We start from the raw sequence: 21,972 nt of genomic DNA on the forward strand, positions 1-21,972 counted from the left end.
TTGATCTCCAAACATCTGGAACACGTCATATTTGTTTTTACAAGGCAAAAAAAAAGAGTGAAGGGGGTGGGGGGGGGGCACGCTGGCTCCGGAGGAGTGAGACGGCGGCATCATCATCATCATCATCACCACCATCATCACCATCATCTGCTGCTGCTGGAACACTTGACAACTCCACGAACGGCGGCGAGCGTGTCGTGCGCGATCGCGGCTCTGCAGACACGCCAAGGCCGCTCCATGGCACCCTGATATCCCCCACCCCCCCACCCCCCACCTCCTCCTACCTCCGACAAGCCCTCCGTGCGGATCGCGATTTAATAGAGGAGAGGGATTTAATTCCACTGAGACATTTTCCATCTAAACGGGGGGGTGGGTGGGTTGAAAGGGAGGGGGAGGGTGCAACACAAGAGGTGTGTTAAGGATTAGGATTCCCCGGATTTTTTGCGATTTTGTTTTTTTTTTGTTTTGTTTTTTTGCGATGGACTGGCATGGCATGGCCCGGCTAGGATTCCTCCTGCTGGCTCTGCGCACACTGCGGGGGCTGAGCGCCGCCTGCCCCGCCGCCTGCACCTGCACGGTAACGCGGATCGCGTGCGTCGACGGAGCGGCGCCGAGCATCGAGGATTTCCCGCTGCTCACGCTGGACGACATGGAAAACATCACCGACATGTAAGGGCGTGCGTGCGCGCGCGCGCGTATCAACCTGACGATGACGATGAGATGTTAGGATGAAGGTGATCATGTTCACGCACCCCCCCTTCAATATAATCGCGTCTCATTTCATCATAACAATCAAATCGCGCTGCTGCGTGCGTGTGCACGCGCGCGTTTCTACGTGTCACTAACACCGAGCCGCGCGTGCGTAATCCTCGTTCGTGCACGTTTATTTGGATTTACACAGCATTCCATGAAATGTAGCGCGCGCGCGCACACACACACACACACACACACACACACACACACACACGCACTAGCCCAGCTTTAAGGAAGCTGTGTCCATAAAGAGTCAACAACGTGACAACCAGAACCCCGCCCCCCCCCACACACACACACACACACACACTTTCCCTGATTAGATTGTTGAAAGATTACACACATGCAGGTTAAGTGTGTTGGCCAGACATGACAATGGTCAGACACATGATACAACAGTAAAAATTACATAATTTTCAAAAATTTGTGGTAAAACCATTTTTTCCGTATAGAAAAAATAAATATAGCGTTAGCAACATTTGGTGTGAATAGTTGATTGACTGTCCTGCGATTAGCTGGCAACTGGTCCATCCCGTATGCGATTTCTCCCGCCAAAAATTCATCATAGGCCGGCTGTTTTTCGTCCTGATTTGTCCCTTCCCGACCAAGGACGTCAAATTCCACACTATCGTAAGTCTTCTAACATTGTCCTATCTGATGATCCTTTTGTCTGTGGTGTGTGAAAAGCGGATTTGTCCCGACAATGCAGTCCAAAATAAGTCAGGTCTGACAATCTTAAATAATAAACTGATTGATGAACATGGAAGTGGTTGTAAATAAAACTAAATATGTCCTACATTATTATTTTTTTGTCTAAAAGTGGGTTGCCAGACACCAGTATGTATTTTCCAAAGCAACCAACCTATCCCAGCCAATCATAAGGCACATATGAAGCCCAAAAAAATCCCCAACAACCGCCCCCCCCACAACATCCATAATGTTTTTTATTATCTGTTCCTTGACAGATACATTGCAAATCAAAACAGGCTGTTTGAGCTCAACGACAACAGTCTGAGGCACTACATAAACCTTCGAAACCTGTAAGTGTCCCACGTGTTTGTCGTATAAGCACTGTTTCAGAGTAATGTTTCACATCTGTGTTGCATGGAGTTCACCACCTGTTAACTGCTATTCAACTCAGGGTGACATAACTAGCTTCTGCAATTTTTTAAAAGCTCAAACAAACAAAAACCAAAAAACCTTGACCTCTGCCTTACATGGGGTCGACCTGCTATTCCAACCCAAGACGATTGGACTCAACATTAGGCCAAGAGAATTAGATCAAACAGCAATGTCTTATGAACAGCACCTGCTAGCTCAATGCTAACACATAATGGAAAATCCCACAGACATGCTAATTGTTAGTATTGATAGCTGCGGTTTTACAACGCTTTAAGTAGAGGCATATATTCTTTATTCTCTGTGGAAAATAACTCATATGTCAGCAGGTTACTGAGTTGTAGAAGCAGAAGAAGTCTATTCTGCTTCTTTTGTGTTTACATGGCTGTATTTCACAGTACTGCCTCCCAGTGGCTAAGGCACGCACACAAGAAGGAAAAGCACACTGAATTGGATTGCAACATTGCACACAGTTTTTTATTAAGTACAATATTATAGAGTGATATTTTTACTCCAAAGAAACAAAAATGAATCTTTATATCAAGGTATTACTATATTCTGAAACAGTACGTGATGATTATGATATCATGCCACTTCGTTGGGCTCATCTGACGAAAACTCTGATTTCCCACAGAACAGTAACCAGGACCAGATTGACGTCCATATCCCCAGATGCCTTTTACAACAATACAAGACTGCAATACGTGTGAGAAGCCTTTCACTTCATTTCAACGCAACATATCCTCCTACTACTAGTAAAAAATTTGTTGTTGTCCACTATGGATAGGATAGACAGACAGGAAAATAGCTAGTTAGCTAGCTAGCTAGATAATTTTTTAATTTAATGCTTCATATTGGTGGCCTAATGTTTTTTGTTGTTGTTGTCTTTTAGGAATTTGCGAGACAACAACCTGTCGACACTGTCATGGAGGACCTTTCAGAATTATAACATCTCCTATTCGTAAGGCCCGCTCTTCTTCTTGGTTTGCATCTCATCCAACTTTTCTGTCCATTGACTCCGGGGTCTGTTGGTTCCGGGTCCACTAAATTGAGATTCTTTTGTACACACAAAAGGCGCTATCTTGAGAATCACTGATCCGACTAACATGATTCTTTTAGTCTCCTGCTCTCCGGAAACCCTCTGGACTGCATCTGCGAGAACCTCTGGATCAAACTGAGGAGCCAAGAGGAACCCGACAACCAAGATCTGCAATGCAAGGACGAGCAAGGAGCAACAAAAGTCTTTGCAACGCTCACGCCGCCTGACTGCGGTAACGTGAAACCACGTTAAAATAAGCAACGCTGCACAAGCTTCCTGAAAGTCCTGAGAGCGATCGATGGGGGGTTTAAAGTTCCAACCCCGCCACACACACACACACACACCTCATACTTGGTTACTTAAGACCATCTCTTTGCGTCCCCAACAGTGGTTCCTCAAGTAGAGGTCACCCCCACGACGGTGACCGAGATGCAGGGCGCCGATGTCAAAGCTTTGTGCAGCGCCTCGGGCATGCCACCTCCGGAGATCTTGTGGAACCTGGACATGATCTTCTCTCACTATGAGGTGAGCCGGTCTAATCTGATTTGCCAAAGAGCTCCAATGAGGCTTCACGTTCATTTCTCGAAGGTCTAAGGTTTCATTCTCCAGGGACTACATTACAGTCCTGCACGTGTCTAATTTTTCAAGATCCGTCTTCGACCCGGAGACATTCAACACCCCATCAACTACCGCACAAATAAGATCCACAAGCCCACCTGAAACCCACTGAAGCTTTTAGTGATCAAAAAAAAAAAACGTCTACAAAGCTTTGAGTGGATATGGATCATCATTGAGGAGTGCGCCAAGTCTTTTGCTTACAAAGATTGCGAAAAGCTATTCTATGAAGAGAGCTATAGGCTAAAGGATGTTTAATGTTTTGGTGGGTAATGCTATGTACTGAATGAGGTTTGTTTTGATTTTTGGGTCAACTGTGAGGACAGATCTGGGGATTGTTCATTTCTGTCAAGGGGTTGACGGGCGTGCGTTGCTTAGAAGGTTTGGAAGAGGCAGTTGTACAACAATTTCATACTGGTTACAATATAAATAATAAACGGGGTTTACTTATTCATCATATTTTTATTTACAGACCGAGGGAGTGCTGGGGAAAGAGGTGCTGCATTAGACAGACTGCAACCTAGTGACATAAATACGAAGCAGGGCATCAAACTGCGTATAAATCCACTAGTAAAAATAGTCCAGGCTAATTTGGCCTATTTAAAAATGGGGTCTTTGCTGAAAAGTTGTCGGTGTTTAAAAAAAAAAAAAAGTGAGACAAATTCTACATAGTGACATGCTAAACAACATTTGTTTTGCTTCTTTAGGATGCTGGAGGGGGTTGACTGGGCTATAGGTGCACTAAATATGCCACGGTGTTGATGTCCAACCACTTGAAGCTAACGAGTATAGTTTTGGTTGTTGTTTACCGACGGACCGCAGGATAGTGTTAGCAACCATGCTATGCTGTGCTATGTGGACAGTTTGACCGGATGAAGATGGAGAGCGACGCTGATGCTACAATTTCATCTTTAATTAAAGGCGGGGGTGGGGGGTTTGAAAGAGTTAGCATTTTAACCTAGCCAAAATCACATTACTACGGCAAGAGGCTAACTGGTGTCCTCTTTGATTGTTGTTGACTAGGCACCATGTCATCCTATGTGTCCAGATTGACCCCACGGAGACGGAGAGCAGGCTCACTTTAACCAACCTCTCTCCCGAGGACAACGGGCTGGTGATCACATGCACCGCCGAGAACATGGTGGGTCAGACTGAGGCCACGCTACAGCTCAACATTCTCTGTAAGCACGCATTAGCACACGAGCATTTACAAATGTGGTTGTTTGGTTTTTCCGAGTGGAAGCAGCAGAAGCTGGTCACTTTGTTTTCATTACTGCCTCCGTTGATCTTATTGACTTGTTGGTGTGGTTTCCTGTCCATAACTCTTCCTCCTGGAAAGCCACGCCGTCCTCTGCTTCAACGTGTTTCCTCGCCCATTGTTCACCGTGAAGATCTTTGTCGCCATGCTCAGTAACAAAGCTACCGGTAACTGATGCTAACGTTTGTCTTGATAGCCTGTTTTCACCAGACGTCACACAAATAGTACCTCAGGGTGGCAAAAGCTTAAATGGCACCACAAATGAAGAAATAATTCTGGGTTAGAGGTACACTAACTCTATCGGGGTGTTGATGTCCAACCACTTGAATAATTCCTTATCATTTGACCAAAGTAGTGCAATTGAGAAAACTGGGTAAACGGCCTGAATGATGATTTTAGCTTTTCTTCTTCAATGTGTGAAGTATCAATCCCAAATTAGATGTTCCATGCGGTAAATTGATTCCAAGGGAGACAGAATTCCGGCTCTAGATTATATTTCAACAGGTAAGTGGATTATATAAATAGACGTGGTGGAAACAGACATAGTTAACATGATGTTAACATAATGCTAATTTTGACGTCTCTGTTCGTGGCAGGCAGTGATGCAATCTTCTCTGCACAACTACTTATAACATTGACTTGATTTGTCCTCCACGCATACAAATTCCGCTCGCTCAATTTTTTTATTACGATTTTTTTTTAAGGAAATTGAAAATTTCCTTAAAACCTTTTACCGTAACCTTTTAGTGTCTGTGGCAGTGCAATGGACGCACTTGAGGTTTGGCACCCAGAAGTATCTGTTGTTCACAACCATTATGAAAACGTTGAAAAGGTTCTGCTAGTGCCAATGTTTGTCTCCATACCCGGTAACCACCATAATCACCCCGAACATTGCCACTATCAACTAAGGCTAATGTTTGTCTCCGTCTTCAATCACCCAAACAACAAAGCCACTTTTAGCATAGAATGATTTTTCCCTCTTTACTCAATGACAACAACATTTCATAATCTACCGTAATATTTGTCTCCATCTTGGCTAACCATCAATGACATAGCCACCGTTAGCGAGTGCTAATATTTGTCGCCATAGTCGGTAGAAACCTTCCAAAATTGCCAATCATCCAAGTAACTTGCTCGGGTGACCTCAAATGGGACAACTCAAAAGCGTTATTTCCACTCTTGGCCAATGCTAATGTTTGTACCAATCGACATTCCCCAAAAGTTCATCTTAGCTGGTGCTAATGTCGGCCTCCATTTCAGCTGTATTGTTTGTCTCCATTTCTGACACCCCCCCCCCCCACCCCCGAAACAAAACGTCCTCTCTCAGCCTTTCAATGTTGTTTTTCCTTTCGGACGGCTCCTCCCTCCCCGGTTGTTGACTTGCCAACCACTCCCCACCCCCGTGCGACCGCTCATCCCGTCAGTCGCCCCCATCATCCAGCAGCTGCTGGAACCGGAGCAGGGCCACCACTGGTGCATCCCCTTCAGCATGACGGGCAACCCCAAGCCGGAGCTGCAGTGGTACTTTGAGAACGTGACGCTGGAGGAGCAGGACTATATCCGGACCAGGATTCACCAGTCCACCAAGAGCGAGTACCACGGCTGCCTGCAATTGGTCAACCCGACGCACATCCACAATGGCGTCTACCGGCTGGTGGCCAAGAACCAGTACGGCCGTGACGAGAAAATGGTGGCGGCGCAGTTCATCGACCCGCCCTACAACCACACAGGTGCGCCCACATTTCGCTCTCTTGCGACTTATCGTCGTATCGTATCCACACCACCACTAACATCGGTTTTGTCTCTCCTCCTGTAGAAGATCTTTTCTACGACTGTGAGTGACCACGCCGGCTGCATGTTTCTAGTCGTGTGTGATTGTTTTGAATTCATGATGCTGTATACCTTCACTTCTGCTGCTGCCCGTCTTCATCTGTCCAGACACCACCGGTAAGCCATTTATTATTTTCATATTTTTGTATTGTAGTCCATGTAAAGTTATGCAAAGCCACAAACGCTACATAGATCATAATATTCAAATAAATGTTTGAAAAGAAACAGTTTAAAAGTCAGAATACAAATTGGATTTGTAATTAAAAGTCAAATAGAACTGAACAGTACAAAATACGTTCTGGATTTTTAAAAAATTGTTTTAAGCCTCACCAACATTGTGCACAATTTGAAAAATTCATTTTGTGATTGTTTCTCGTACCACTAGAGGGACAATTACTTTAAAAAGAATAAAAATAAAAATAAATAAAAACATCCAAAGTATGAATGAGTAACCTCAGGAGGTCAAAAATCCATCATGGGAGCCCTTTTGAGGCCGGCAGCCTGATTCTATTTTTTAAAAAAAGAAAAAAAGTCTTCAATGGGTTCTCTTGATTTTTCTCAAGATGCCGTGTCATGTCCAACAACTTTCAAACGAGCTCAGCTAATTTTAGTTACATAGCTAAATACTAATTTAGTTTTTTGAACAACCCTTAGAACCATTTTAAACATACAAAACATTATTTTAAATGTTTCTTTTTTGTGTGTTTTACCTTTTCTCACATTTAAACACACACACACACACACACACACCTGATATGATGTGACTTTTCATGACTCACAATGGAGTTCTGCTCCCTTCCAGACTCGCCACTGCCGCCAATGGATGACAGCATTGCTGTAAGTGAGAAACCAGGCATTACAAATGACTGCATTACACTAATTTAATGCAGTGGGCCATCAGTGACGTTTTGTCAAATGGCCATCCCCGTGATGTATTGACTTTGTATGTATTACCCCCCACACCCCCTCTCCCACTCCCTCAGGTTTACATGGTGGTGGGAATTGCCGGTGTGGCTTTGATGGGCTGCGTTTTCATGGTGATCATTCTCAAATATGGAAGGAACTCCAAATTTGGAATTAAAGGTTAGCCATGTTCAAATGCGTTCAGTTGTGTTTTCTTTATTTTTCTCAAACTTCTATACCACCTCCAAAGTTCTCTGTTGCTACCGAGAGAAGGCGCTGCAGCAATAAAAATACAATAAACACATTTATTTGAGTGTTAACACCATTTTTGGAGATGTTACATCTGACATATTTTGTGGTTTCATTGCTCATGTTTTTGTGATTATTTTTGTGACTTGCTCTTCCGTGAGAGTGTATGTAGAGGATGATATAATATGTAAAGTTGTATTTAAATTGATTGTTCAGAAGAACATTTCTTCACACTCACCCTCCTCTTTGCCCTTGTGTCGCCAGGCTCGTCATCGGTCATCAGCAACGATGACGACTCGGCCAGCCCCCTCCACCACGTCTCCAACGGCAATAACACGCCATCGTCCTCCGAGATGGCCCCCGACGCCGTCATCATCGGCATGACCAAGATCCCCGTCATTGAGAACCCGCAATACTTTGGCAACTCCGGCAGCATGCTGAAACCAGACACATGTGAGTTACCGCCTGATCCGGTAATCCGCTACCTTTTCACATAAATCCATTTTGCCGCAGTGGGAATAGATACCAGTCATAGGAGATGGCAAAAAAAACCCTGTGGAATTAAATTGTGCACAGTGGTGGTTATAAACATTACCACCTGAAGTACCACCGTTATGACCAACATAAAAATACAGTAGCATTATAGGACTAAAACTGTACATTGAAAACTAGATTGAATACTATTACTTTTTATTCGGCCACAGCTCCCCAAAATGGGCCTCACGAGAATTTGTTTTGTTGTTTTTATAAAGTACAATGTTACACAGTGCTAGGTTTCTGATTAAAAAAAATTAACAAAACATTTGCTGGGTTTTCGAGAAGGTCGGAACAGATTAATAGTATTTCTATTCATTTCAACGGGGAAAGATTATTTGAGTGTTGAACGGTATTGCTTATACTGTTAATAATATTTGTACATTACATGGCCTCCCCGCAGTCGTGCAACACATCAAGAGACACAACATCGTGCTGAAGCGCGAGCTGGGCGAGGGCGCCTTTGGCAAGGTCTTCTTGGCCGAGTGCTACAACCTGACACCCGACCACGACAAGATCCATGTGGCCGTCAAGGTACAGGAAGCGTCTCGGGTAAGGATCGATTATCAATATGTTGCGCGTCCTTATGGATTCCTGCTCACGCGTGCACGGACAGACCCTGAAGGAGGCCAGCGAGAGCGGGCGTGCCGACTTCTACCGGGAGGCGGAGCTACTCACCAACCTGCAGCACGAGCACATTGTCACCTTCTACGGCGTGTGCGTGGACAGTGACCCCCTCATCATGGTCTTTGAGTACATGAAGCATGGAGACCTCAACAAGTTCCTCAGGTTGGAGCGCAAGTTTAACTATATGCTGAAAAAATATAAAAAGGCTTCCCTACAACACACCTGATCAGTTTTAAGTTGCAAATAACATTCACTACTCAATGGCAGATATCACTCAGTAGGATTTTAGGTGCGCCTTATAGTGCGGAAAATACGGTACATATATTTTTGTTTTTTACTTACCGACCATCATCGGACCACGCAGGTCCCACGGTCCGGACGCAGTGCTGATGGCGGACGGGCAGCACAGCATCCTGGTGGAGCTGACGCAGTCGCAGATGCTGCACATCGCGCAGCAGATCGCGGCCGGCATGGTCTACCTCGCGTCGCAGCACTTTGTGCACAGAGACCTGGCCACCAGGAACTGCCTGGTGGGTGAGAACCTACTGGTCAAGATCGGAGACTTTGGCATGTCCAGAGATGTCTACAGCACCGACTACTACAGAGTCAGTACATTTAAATTCCCCGTCGTTCATTTCATTCCGATGCCATTTATATGCAAATGAAAACGCTTTGCATGTATGGATTAGTCTCTATGGTAATGAGGGCCAAGAGAGCAAAAAAAAAAAATTGAGCAGATTCTTCTTTTTTTTTTTTTATATTCTTAAGATGTCTTCATAGAGAGTGCTGATTATCCTCTGTGGCTGTAAGGCCATGAAGGGATTACACTTCCTTTAGATCAGCTTCTAATATAGGAAAGTGTTTCCCAACCTGTATCGAGCCAAGGCTGATTTTTTTTTTTGGGGGGGGGGGATCTATCCTGTTATTCACTGAAAATGTGGTCTTTTTTTTTCCCCCAGGCCAAAGCTATGCCTCAAAATATTGCGGTGGCGCCCTCTGGTGGCATTTTTGTGCCAAGCACAAGCATGTCGAACAGACGGTAGCCAACTCTTTGCTAATAGTTGACTCAATTGAAATGATGATGATGATGCCAGGTGCATGTGGCAGAGTTGCGTTTTTGTATCTTTTCTAATTCGCTTGCTGTCGTGGTCTCGGGGGCGGCGCAGGTGGGCGGCCACACGATGCTGCCCATCCGCTGGATGCCCCCGGAGAGCATCATGTATCGACGCTTCACCACCGAGAGCGACGTGTGGAGCCTGGGCGTGGTCCTCTGGGAGATCTTCACCTACGGCAAGCAGCCATGGTACCAGCTCTCCAACAACGAGGTCAGTTCCACCTTCTGATATCATCTTTTGTAAACGAAATAGCAGAGATGGCTTCGTACAGTTTTTCGTTGCCGTCATTTTACCGACGCCATCCTCCAGGTACCAGAAAGTGATCTTTGAACATCCAGTTTCACCGCCGGCCCTTAATTTATTTAATTTTTTGGACTACAGGTGATCGAGTGCATCACGCAGGGCCGTGTGCTCCAGCGGCCGCGCACCTGCCCCAAGGAGGTTTACGACCTGATGCTGGGCTGCTGGCAGAGGGAACCCTACATGAGGCTCAACATCAAGGAGATACACGCTATGCTCCAGAGTCTCGCTAAGGCCTCCCCAGTCTACCTGGACATCCTGGGCTGAGGTGATTGCTACTAAGCCCTGCTGTACAGTTACGTGTGTGTGTGTGTGTGTGAGAGAGAGAGAGAGAGGCAGGGAGGAAGGCGTGAGGCCGTGTACAGTTAGTGGACGTGTAAATGTCCCCTGTAAATGTTACCCGTCATCAGTGCGTTGAGAAAAAGCCTTAAATTCGGGACTTATATTTGCTTTAACGTCCCTCGCTGTGCATCCAGTAGCGGGCCGGTTTCACCTGGGGGGCAGCCGGAATGCATTCTGGGTCATATTCACAGCCCATGTGTTCAAATCTGGAAAAAAAAAGTGGACATTGAAAATGAAACCTATCAAAAATATTGGGATATACTGAAAGATATTTTTAAATATTGTTGCGTATTCAATTACATAATTTTATTATTTTTTCCCTTTTTTTTTACCAACAAGTCCTCTTGCTTCTACTTGAATCCATATAGTATATATAATTGGTGTCTATTTATTTATTTGTAATTTTTTTAATCCTTTAGAAATCTAATCTTGTATACAAGAATATAAAAAACATTTTATAGCACCATATATAGCAGGTTAAAACGGAGTCCAGTCGCCTTGGTAAATACCCTGAAAAATAATCATTAAATATAATGGAAAATTAGATAATATACAATCATGTAGAGAATGATTATTCTTTCAAAATTGGAATAAATGAACAAAGCCACTAAATTATTTTAAAAAAAAATTAAAAATAAAAAAATAAACCCCATTATGTGTACTGAACCATATTTGTCAAAATGGACCCCACGCACCATGACTTCAAGACAAAGATGTATTGCGATATAATCATTATAAATCGATAAATGTGGGAAGAGTTGCCAAAGTAAAAGAAAGTTTTGTCATGTACTCCAAGAAAAAGAATACATACGCTCAACGGCCTCGACTTGAGCAAGGAGACGATTGCGTTTATTAGCGTTTGATCCCCTCCCAGTCAATGATGTCATATTTTCTGTAAATAGGTTCTCACAGACTGGCCATACATATACGACGACCGTGTGGTGTTTTCAATGTTGTCGGGAGTGCTTTCAGCAATTGTATTATTCCATGTACTTCAAAAGCACACATGTTGAGATATTGAGCTGTGCCCCCCCCCCCCCAACCCGAAACATAAGAAGAGCACAGTTTATTTTACATCTTTATAGAATTTTTTTTTAATCCGCCAGCAGCATCACCATTTTTGGTGGATCTGTGCCGTCCACTTGATAAGAAAAATCCAAATATAAAAATAATCGCTTTTTTTTTTGGTGCGAGACGATTCTAGCAATGACGTGTTAGTGACGCGCCGGCATGGCCTCGGAGCATGAAGTTATGAGCAAGCATCTGGCTGGATTGCTCCGATGTCATCCCAATTATGATGGCGTCGCGAGATGGTTGTGACACACTGCGGTGGCTTGGCCAGTGTCGAGGGGGTGGGGATTGACGAATAACTCCCGATACGTACGGTATTGCCAACGGTAAACGGTATCCTGATACAGAAAATGATGTGACTAAATCGATGTGAATCGCAGAGTAACTTGTGATACGGTATCGTGATATTTAACAGGTACACAATATCATGTGATAACCAATGTATTGCACGACTCCTCGGGGGGGGGGGGGGCATGTTTGATATATATAGCAGGGCTGAGAAAATAATTTATCTTAGAATATCGAATAAAATGCTGGGGGCGGCAGGGAGGGGAGGGGGGCTTAACTGGGGCTACACGTATTTTTGACAGGCGCCATTCCCCCTTGTGAGGGACAACCCCCCCCCCCCCCCCCCTAGACAATTGCAAATACTTGATAGATGTAATTTAGCTCGCAATATGGTTACGCCACTAATAACATTTGCTCGTAATTTATATGTATATGATATTGCTGGATGGATACTGTACCGTATTGCGATATTTTGTCCCACCGGAGGTGTTTTCAAATTTTCAGAACGTCGAAAGTACGTGTTCGATTCATTAAAAAAAAAAAAAGATGTTAAGCAGCTATTTAAAGAAAAAAAGATAGCAGAATCACCTTTATTTGGTTTTTATGACGTCTGCTGTAGATATAGGCTACGTTACACACTAGTATACCCGTGCGGGTATCACGCATTCTGGGCCACTGACAATACATACTTCATGTACTGTAAATAACATTTGTATTTTCTTTGTGCTCGTGGGAAAAATAATCCAGGTGAATATACAATCTTTTTCATTTTAATGTTCACTCTTAATTTCGGGGGTGCAGAGAAGTTTGTATTAATAAATAATAATTTTAAAAAAGGCTCTGACTGACTGTAGCCTCTCGGGATCCTCTTACAGATGAATAACTGTGACTTTGCATCATGAATAGTATATTATTTTGAATGTAATCCAGAAGGCCGGGGACCTCTTTTGAATGTAATCAATCACGTGGGATTGGGTGGAGGAGGATAATAATTGTTTTTGTAAATATGTGATTTTAAAAAAAGGGACGAAAAGGACCTTGATTAATGTGCAAATTCATTTTACTTCTTGTACAAATACGACTGTGCGTGTGTCTGAGATGATGTGTGTGCGTTGCCACGTACACTCGGATGCAAGACTGTGCGTGTGTGTGGGGCAGATTTAACCTTGCTTTAACCAATCAATCAATCAATCAATCAACCCAATGCTTTGTGCATCATGTGAGTAGCTTAACCACAATTAATGGAAATGTTCCTTGTGATACTGTGCATTTAATAAAAAGTGGTATGTCTTACACGACGTGCACGCGTCATCTTTTACACGTCTTCCACCAACCCAAGGTGACACAAATACCTGGAAAAGAAGTAAGACACCGTTTTCCAATGACGGGCCATCAACTCAAGTTTAAAAACCGCTTGACTGTCCCTTCCAGACGATGTTTGACATATATGAGCGACCCAAAAGAAACCAAAGGCATTCCTGTGACCACCATTTTGTTTCGAACAATACCTTGAGAAGAGTGACAAGAACAGCTGCCAAACGCGCACACGTTGGGGGGGGGGGGGGGGGGGTGTAATACCCCTATGGTGCCATCATAAGACTTAGCACTATTTAGTGGGTGAGGAGGTTTCTCACCTTGCATAGAGCCGCCGGTTCCGGATCCTGGGTTCGGATGCTCAAGGTTGTCCTCCTTTTCGCCAACAGCTGTTTCTCGGCGGCACTAATCTGTTCATTAATACGTCACAGAGATTGCAAACGTTCACAATTCACACTTGTTGCTTGGTTTCCCACTTCACCTGTTGCGTTTTTCAAGGGGTCTGTACTTGTGCCACAAACGTTTTGCCTTCTTTCTCAGCTTTTTTGTATCTTTTCGCATTTTTATTTATTCTTTTAGTACAAGTTGGAATACCAAAACCTGCCTATTGAAATTGTATTAAAATGTCATCTGTCCGTTATGAGATAAATATTTATTCTGAACGTCTCCAGATGATGTAAGTGGCACAGTTGCGTGCTGTTATGTTGTTTTTTCTACTATTCAGGGTCTCTGTCGGGTAAATCGCTCATGAAGGCCAAATTAACCACTGACGATAAGACCGTTGCTTTTCCCATCTTCAATCCAAAACACAACCAACAGTAATTTTTCCTTGTACCCTTACTTCTTTAATGTATTTTTTTTCTCTAACCTTGTGTTGGCTTATTTTTGCCACCTTTTCTTGCAAAGTTATGACTGGCTTTTGCGCCTTTAAAACCATATATCCGACTGAGCGGCAAACATCTGCTGGGGGAGCAGACATTGATTTTTCATCAGGGTTCGTCCGAGGTCGCAAAGACATACGCCAACAGTATTAATCGTCGCCGACAGTTTTTATTGTTGCGACAAGTAAAACGATTAAAACTGTTGGCAAACGTCTGCGACCTTGAATGAACAGTGTCGAAAAACTACATTCGCTACCTTCGCAAACACTCCCAAGGGCTTAACATTAGCCCCGCAATATTACGGTCTTTCCAAGTATTTGACGGCAATATCTTTTCTCGTCACGTTCCGATATTTTGGTTTTCAATGTGTCCTCCAATAATCCTTTGTGCATGACAACGCCCGGGCTTCATTTCAACCTAAGGAGGTGCAAAGCAGTGAAGGCCTCTTGGCTTCATCGAGAGCTGTGAAGTTTGGATTTGTTGTACTCTCGATGTACATTTTTTTTCGGTAAAAGAAGAAACGTCCGCCCATGTCTTTGAACCATTATTAAAGCCACAAAATTCAATATACATCTTGTTTTGTACACAGTAGGGTCAACATAGAAGGCGCTAAGTCGTCGAGATTCGTCAAGGCTCCGAAACAAACATGAATAAATACAAAGTGCTAGCCTTAGCAGAAAAATGATTGGGGGGGGGGGGGGGGGGGGATTAAAAAAAATGTGAACAGACACAAGCACTCGTCTATGGATTACTGTACACGGTGTCTACTCACGAATCCGTTTTTTGTGACTCCTCCTTCCGATTTGCGTTAACCATTCACGGTTTTTCTTCATGACCCCAAACCCAAAGAGAAGCACGCTATCTGGATTTTAGAGGCATCCAAGGAAAGGTAACCAGAGTTAGCGTGTCAGCTTTGGGATTTTTTTTGATGTTTTTTTTTTTGAATGATTAAAGATCATGCGCGCTGCAACGAACCGCATGCAGTAGTTATTACGGTAACCCATTCGAGCACTTTTTTTTTTTTTATTGATAATGGTCAGAAACAAACAGCAGCTTGGGCAGAGGGGGCCCCACGTCCTCTGGGCTTGTCAATGGGGAGTGGGGCTATTTATAGGTGCGGGGCATGGCGAGGTGGGGTCGGGGTGTATGGGTGAGAGTTGTTTAGGTTTGGAGCTGCATCCCGTAAGAAGCAACGGTTGATAGCCGTCAAGCATTTTCTCTGATTAAGTATTGGGCTGGGGGGCGGGGGGTTTGAGTGCAGGAACTGAATGATTATCAACTTCATATATATGTATGCTCGTTTACTCACTCCGTCGCTATGCTGAGCCCCACTTAATCTGGTTTCACTTTTATCGAGCCCCACACATGACATGGGTGGGGAATATTTAAATTGTGGCAATTAAGATATAACATGCAAACAAAATGCACAATTATGGAGTTAGCAAATTGAGCGCACTCTCCCTTCAAATTTTAATAACATAAAAGTAATTTGAGCACTTAAAAAAAAAATCCAGAATTGTGTATCGAAATGGTAGCCCTTTGCATTAACCAAGAAGCCCTGAGTTTAAAAAAACAAAAATATCACCCCTACTGTACTCCCAAGAATTAGTATACTTGTCAAAACAAGTTTGTGATCACAAAATGTTTATGTGAATTACTATCTTGTGCACGTTACGCTTATTTCACAGCCATAAATTGTGATTTGGCGCGCACACTATTCCCATTTCAGGGCCAGAATTTAGCATTTTCATATTTTAGATTCATTTCCTGGGTACAAATTAGGATTTCATGTGCACCTTATACGGCTATAATTTTGTACTTTGTGCGCACATTACACCCATTTTGGGGCCACAATTTAGTATTTTGGTGTAACCGTTATCACCACAACAAATGTTTTGTGTGCAATAGTTTTGTGACCAGAAATAAGCATTTTATGTGCAAGTTATAGCCACAATTAAATTTGTGTCCCTCATGTCATGTATGCGGCTCCTTAAGAGTTTTACTTACACGTAAAAACAAAAAAAAATTGCATTACATTCACACCACCCGCCCCCCCAAAATCCTCATTGCCACCCCCCCCCAAAAGAAAATTGTATGGGATGATGGGCTTTTGGAGGGAGAGGGGTGGCGTCCATCACTGACAGTTGCAGCAGGTGGGACAAAGTCTGCACACGGCCTGGACATCAAAGAGGCGGCGGCGGAGGCTCCTTGGCGGCGGAGGAGGAGGCTCTCTCGCGGAGTTGCAGGTGCTCCAACGCCACGTCAAGGGGCATGATGTCTACGCAGCCCATTGCGCCAAAGTCGGCGAAGTCCCGCCGCTCGTCCTCGTCGGACGACGAGCTCTCGTCGCGCATGAGCGTGGACAGCAGCAGCTCCTGCACGAACAGGCTGCGGTCGGCGCGCTCGCCCTCTGCCAGCTGGCGCTCGGCCTCCGACATCTTGGGCTCGTTCAGCCTGCACGCCGGCGGCAAGAATCATGGCAATGCTCACAACCACAATAAAAAATGTCGAATAAATATCAATAAAACGAGAATTTTTTTAAAAGGCTTAGCTTTAGCTTATGAGACTGTGCAAGCACACCAAACTAAAAACAAGTGCCACATACCGCGCTAATAGAAACTGAGAATTGTGGGACGAGGACGAGGGGTTGCTTTCGGCCGGCGCGCCCGTGTTGGCGGCGGCCGCACTGGGCGGCGGGATGGCGGCGGTGGCCGAGGCCGACGCGTTGGCCGGGTTGTTGCCGCGCCGGGCGGCGTGGCGGCCCGTCTCGACCTGCTGTCGCGCCGCCTGCGCCTGCTGCCGCTCGAGCTGCAGCTGCATCTGGAGCTGCTGCAGCTGCGAGGCCGACGGCCCCGACGAGTTGATCTGGCCGCCCGCTGCGCGCCGCACGCCCGACAGCTGCGACAACAACTCTGGCGGAAAACAAACAACTTGAACAACTTCATCCTGTATTCCCTACAATCAACCGTGACTGGCATAAATTACATTTGCCTTAAAAAAAAAAAAAGTAAAGATATCAACATACATGCAAAAAAGGTCATATTTGCCTGAGAAAAAAAAGTCAATGTTATAAGAATGAAGTCATTACTTTTCTGAAAAAAAAAATCCCATCACAAGTGTCTACAGTCATATATAATACAAAACTGTTTCTTAATTGATCAGAAATTATGGAAACCTTTAAAAAGGTTTTCTTGGGAGAAAAAAAATTAAAAAATAATGAGCATGTGGCAAAACCGTGGTGCAGTAATCCAAATTTGGCCGTTTCTGCTGGTCAGCTGGATTTACTAATTGAAAATGTCAAAGGTTCGAACAATAAAGTAGTATTTCATCATGAATAAATAAATACAAATAAACATTTTAATTTAAAAAAAACACTTCAAAAACACCTGTTACGAGAAAATGTTGCAATGTCATAAGCATAAAGTCTGATTATTTTTCAGAGAAAATCACATCGTGTGTTAAGTGGATGACGGCGTATTAAATTACACACACACAAAAAAAAAGCAGTTCTAAAAATAAAGTTGTATTTCGTAACAGGGAGGGAAAAATATGTGACCCCCCCCAAAAAATGTTAAAAAATATTTTAAGAGTCGCAATGTCACACAAATAAGGATGTCCATTAATCATGCCTTCAGGCACACGAGTCAAAACAGAGCGCCGTTGTTGATTCGCACGCAACTACAGGCAACGTAATCCGTAAGAACAGGAAGTTGCGAAGGTGCCGCCGGCGTGCTTACCCGCGATGGGGTCCATGGCCTCCCTGTTGCTGGGCGTGTAGGTGGAGCTCTGCGACGATGACGTGGACGAGGACAGTCCGCCCGTAGAGCCTCCGGTAAAGTGCATATTGGTGCGTCGCGCTCGGGGGCCGCCCAGTCCCCGCCCGGGGTGGAACATCCGCCGCACGTGCCGGACGCTGCTGGACTCGTCGTAAAGCGAGGCCCCGTTAAGGCGCGATAGCGGCGGCGAAAACGGAGGCGGAAGTCAGGTGTGCATTTTTTTTTCGGGGTGGGGGTGGGGGGGGGGGGTAATACCATAAAGAGAAGTCTCTTTCAGCTCGTGACAAAAGACAGCGAGGTAACCCTGTGTGGTTTCACAAAGCTCATGATGTCATCAAAGCGCTGCATTGATATCAGACATTGGAAGAGCATCGTACACACGCTCATTTTGACGCGCGGGTAGCAGCGTGGTTCGTTTCAAGATTGTGAAGCATTCGCTCGGGTCATTATCCCAAATCCATTCCATAAGGAATTGATTCATTGACCACAAGAATACATCTCTGTATTACAACAAAGTAGCAGTGTGGGGCTGTCTTCGTGCTCGCTGTTGGCAACAACCGACTTGCGAGTGTCAGTTCAGCAAAAAGTTGTCGACGTGTTCAAACAAAGTAGGGCCTGATCAATAAGGATTTTTTTTTTTTAATTTTAGGCCAATGTTGATATTAGGCATATAATTAGGCAATGAGTTCTGTTTTGGTCGTTTGCCTACAACAAGAATTACAGGCAGGACTTTGATCGTGTGACGTGACTTTGTCTTTCAGTATTTTTCCAACTTTCCAGAAGGAAAATCAGCAGGAAAAAAACAATTAAATATTGGGATTTTTTGTTTTTTTTTACAGCGCTAATATCGGCCAGCCAATTAATCGGTAAGGCCCGAAAATAAAGTAATGGCGAGTGGCTATTTTGTTCATTCTGATGTCACGAAACCAGTCAGACTCGTTTGAGCAAATTATTGCCAATCATCAACCACCTATCAAACGTTATTGACATTTGCCTTACCTAAAAAAAAAGGTAAAGCCAACTACCGTAGCTATTTGGTGTGTTGTCAACAAACGATTTAGACTAGCAATCACCTGCTCGGTTCATTGCAAAGGTCGTTGTAATGCTGCAATTTAAAACAAAAGTAACAGAGGGTGGCTCGTTTGTTGACGCGACTGTCAAAACAATTCAGGTGAGTGTCGGACTGGGTTCAGAAAATCATTGCCAATCATCTGCTGAGTTTACTATCAATACACATCCAACGATGATGTAAACCGAGTGAAAGGATATTAAATCTCTAGGTGCTCTGTGCTCAAGTGTGAGGTGGGCTGTGAAGTCATCTGTAACATGATTGGGATCCCCGCCGGGCAAGGCGGCACATATTGGACAAATCTGGAACGCAGAAGCAAAAGTACAAGCTAAGCCTTGTCATCTTAAAAAAAAAACTTGCAAAAAAGTACATTACGTTTAAAAGAAAGTGGCTGTCTTGAGAGGAGAGAGCGGGCATACTCACCACCTCGGTGGAGGTCTCGGGGTGCTCTGCGGTGACGTGCTCCTGCAAAGACGTCTCCGTGAAGCCCATCTTGCCACAGTAAGGACATGTGAACGCCTGGTGCTGCTCCAGCGAGAAGGTGTCGCCGCCATAGTACAAATCTGCGGCGGTCGAAGCAGTACTGCATCATGCGCGCCCACTTGATTCAATAAAACCACTCGCCCATCGCGGATCATGACAGTAAAGAAAAAAAAAAAAAAACCAACAACTGAAGGCTCACCGTAGTCTACCCTGGTTAATATACACTGCATGGGATGCTCTGTGGTATGCCGCGTGGTGGTGGCGCCGCTCTCGTAGCACGACGCGCACAGGTCGTAGTCGTAGCAGATGAGACACTTGAAGCGTCTTCCCCGGAAGTTTCCCTTCAAACAAGCGTCGCAGCTCACACCTACAACAGACAGGGAAAAATTCAGACAAACCTCAGTACATGTGGGACGATAACTGAGAAAAAAAAAAAAAACGAAACAGAACTGTAGGAATGGCTGTACTGACAGTTTTATGTAGGAAATATATTTCGACAGACTGCCATCAAAACAAATGAACAATTAAAAACCCAGTATTGCATTTCGCTGAAAGTAGTTTTTGTAATTAGTTGGGAGCCGTTCTCATCTTGTGTTCCACAGCACAGCGCGTTCTACGACGTCACATCATAGTCAGTCTTCCAAAAAAACGTGTTATTTTTCTTCACCCAAATGCACTAAACCATCATAGGAGGTGGGTCACAAAAGTTTTTCCTCATTGAGCTACCCCTCCAAGTCTGACGGAACTTCCCAACCAGGTAAGTGGGAAGGTTGCTCCAGCATGGTGATGATGTTCTCGGCCAGGAACTGTCAGATGCTCGTGGCATTTTAAACTGGCACTAGTTGCCCTCCCCACATCTGTGGCCTGTTCTCGTGCACGTAAACAAGCAAAGGCTTGAAGGTGTGATCTATAGACATTCTAATTTGAAGAGGAAACCGGTAGTCCTGGAACATTTCGGACACACCTCTCTGCGCTCAGACAGCCAATTAGCAAACACGCACCTGTGACTGTCGGATGAGGAATCAAATTCACTTTGTATGTCAACGGCAGCTGGCCGCCTAATCTAAACAATATTTTTCAAATGACCGTCATCTTAAAATATCTTTGAGGGGGGGGGGGGGGAGAACCTGCCGGGTGCCAATAAAGTTCCATCTTTGTGCCACATGACCAACTTTTGCGAGGCTGTTCTCCTTGATCTCGCTTGAGCTAACCTGTTAGTATTACGCAAAACTTCCCAGGTGGCCAAAACAACACGCACAACCCTCCAATTTGGGTCTATAACTCTAAATTTGTAATTGAAAATACCTCCCAAAAAACTCCGTCAACTTGTATCAGTGCAAAAAAACACGTTGGGGACTTTTGCGGCCTGACTCTTGATGACAGTGCACTCGCTAAACGACCCACTTCTTGGGAGCCAATGTTAGCTCCCTGGCTAGCAGATAGCTAACAGAACATAGGTGACACGTATGTAATGTGCGTCTACTTGTGTTATTTTGTGTCTTTAAGTGTCAAAAAAGTAAGCCCATAACGACAACATGTTGTTGGCGCTGTTAGCACAGGTAGCGCTACTAGCCGGAGCTAACTGGGCAGCTCCAAGCAACGGCTAACTGCTAAGCTACGCCATGATGCCGAGTAAGTTCCTAACTATAGACATTAAAAGTCCTAAAATGACTGTCGCTGCCCAATCGCGTCTAAAATAAGGAGTGTTAATGAGGCATTCGCTTCATTTTAAGATTGGACAGGAGCTCGTTAGACACGACGGCGCAGTTGATCAACTCACCCTCATGACGGGACATCCTACAAGCGGCCCACAAAGCAAGCCCTTCCCGGGGCTCCCCCACAGCGCCGTCGACGATGTGAGAACTGGGAGATAGAGTACCGGGGAAGCTATCGCTCTCCCTTCCCTTGTGCTTTTTTTTTGGGGGGGGGGGGCTTGTTTTCTTTTTGGTTTGTTGTTTTTTATTACCAAGATGGATTCCCGTGCCTAGCGTTCCCCTCCCCAAGGCAGCCACTTATCGCTTCAGTGCTGGCGAACGACGCTAGACGGCGCGCTGCTGCGTAGAATCTGATGAGTGAAACTCAAGAAGGAGAGGAGAGAGCGGCCACTTTTGCGTCCCTAATTTAGACTCGCAGGCACTGTAAGGTCACGTTTAGCATACTAATTTTGACTAAAAGTAATTCAGTCACATACAACTATTTATATTTTAATAAATAACTCATCTTTATAATTGTTTTGTCGTTTGGATGAAGTAAGTGCCACTTGTATTTCCTTGACGACAAAAATAATGGCATCAAAAACTTGTGAAAATTCAACTTTATTGAACAAAACAGTGACAGTTTTTGTGGCATGTTTATGTTTAAATTGAAGAATAACATTTTGACAATTTAAATATTGCTATTTTGATG

The 21,972-nt window shown here is 44.4% G+C and overlaps 2 protein-coding genes across 2 annotated transcripts; one reads left to right on the forward strand and one right to left on the reverse strand.

The window, feature by feature from the left end:
* Window positions 1-11: 11 nt before the first annotated feature.
* ntrk2b (neurotrophic tyrosine kinase, receptor, type 2b) lies at window positions 12-13,336 on the forward strand. Its single transcript, XM_086135230.1, has 18 exons — window positions 12-669; window positions 1,719-1,793; window positions 2,507-2,578; window positions 2,765-2,833; window positions 2,992-3,143; window positions 3,300-3,436; window positions 4,575-4,707; window positions 6,209-6,514; window positions 6,601-6,618; window positions 6,723-6,731; window positions 7,417-7,451; window positions 7,598-7,697; window positions 8,031-8,219; window positions 8,704-8,834; window positions 8,917-9,089; window positions 9,292-9,532; window positions 10,094-10,252; window positions 10,424-13,336. Exons 1-18 carry the CDS (start codon window positions 479-481, stop codon window positions 10,607-10,609), a joined length of 2,376 nt encoding a protein of 791 aa, XP_085991356.1. The 5' UTR covers window positions 12-478; the 3' UTR covers window positions 10,610-13,336.
* A 1,430-nt stretch (window positions 13,337-14,766) lies between these two features.
* kcmf1 (potassium channel modulatory factor 1) lies at window positions 14,767-21,593 on the reverse strand. Its single transcript, XM_086135590.1, has 7 exons — window positions 21,347-21,593; window positions 19,766-19,933; window positions 19,507-19,646; window positions 19,284-19,385; window positions 17,976-18,165; window positions 16,844-17,150; window positions 14,767-16,692 (listed from the first exon to the last, which is right to left on the reverse strand). Exons 1-7 carry the CDS (start codon window positions 21,360-21,362, stop codon window positions 16,422-16,424), a joined length of 1,194 nt encoding a protein of 397 aa, XP_085991716.1. The 5' UTR covers window positions 21,363-21,593; the 3' UTR covers window positions 14,767-16,421.
* Between the last annotated feature and the right edge of the window lie 379 nt (window positions 21,594-21,972).

Source organism: Hippocampus guttulatus, chromosome 17 (genome assembly GCF_054856545.1).
Source record: "Hippocampus guttulatus isolate MCC_2025c chromosome 17, RoL_Hgut_1.0, whole genome shotgun sequence".
Lineage (NCBI taxonomy): Eukaryota > Metazoa > Chordata > Actinopteri > Syngnathiformes > Syngnathidae > Hippocampus > Hippocampus guttulatus.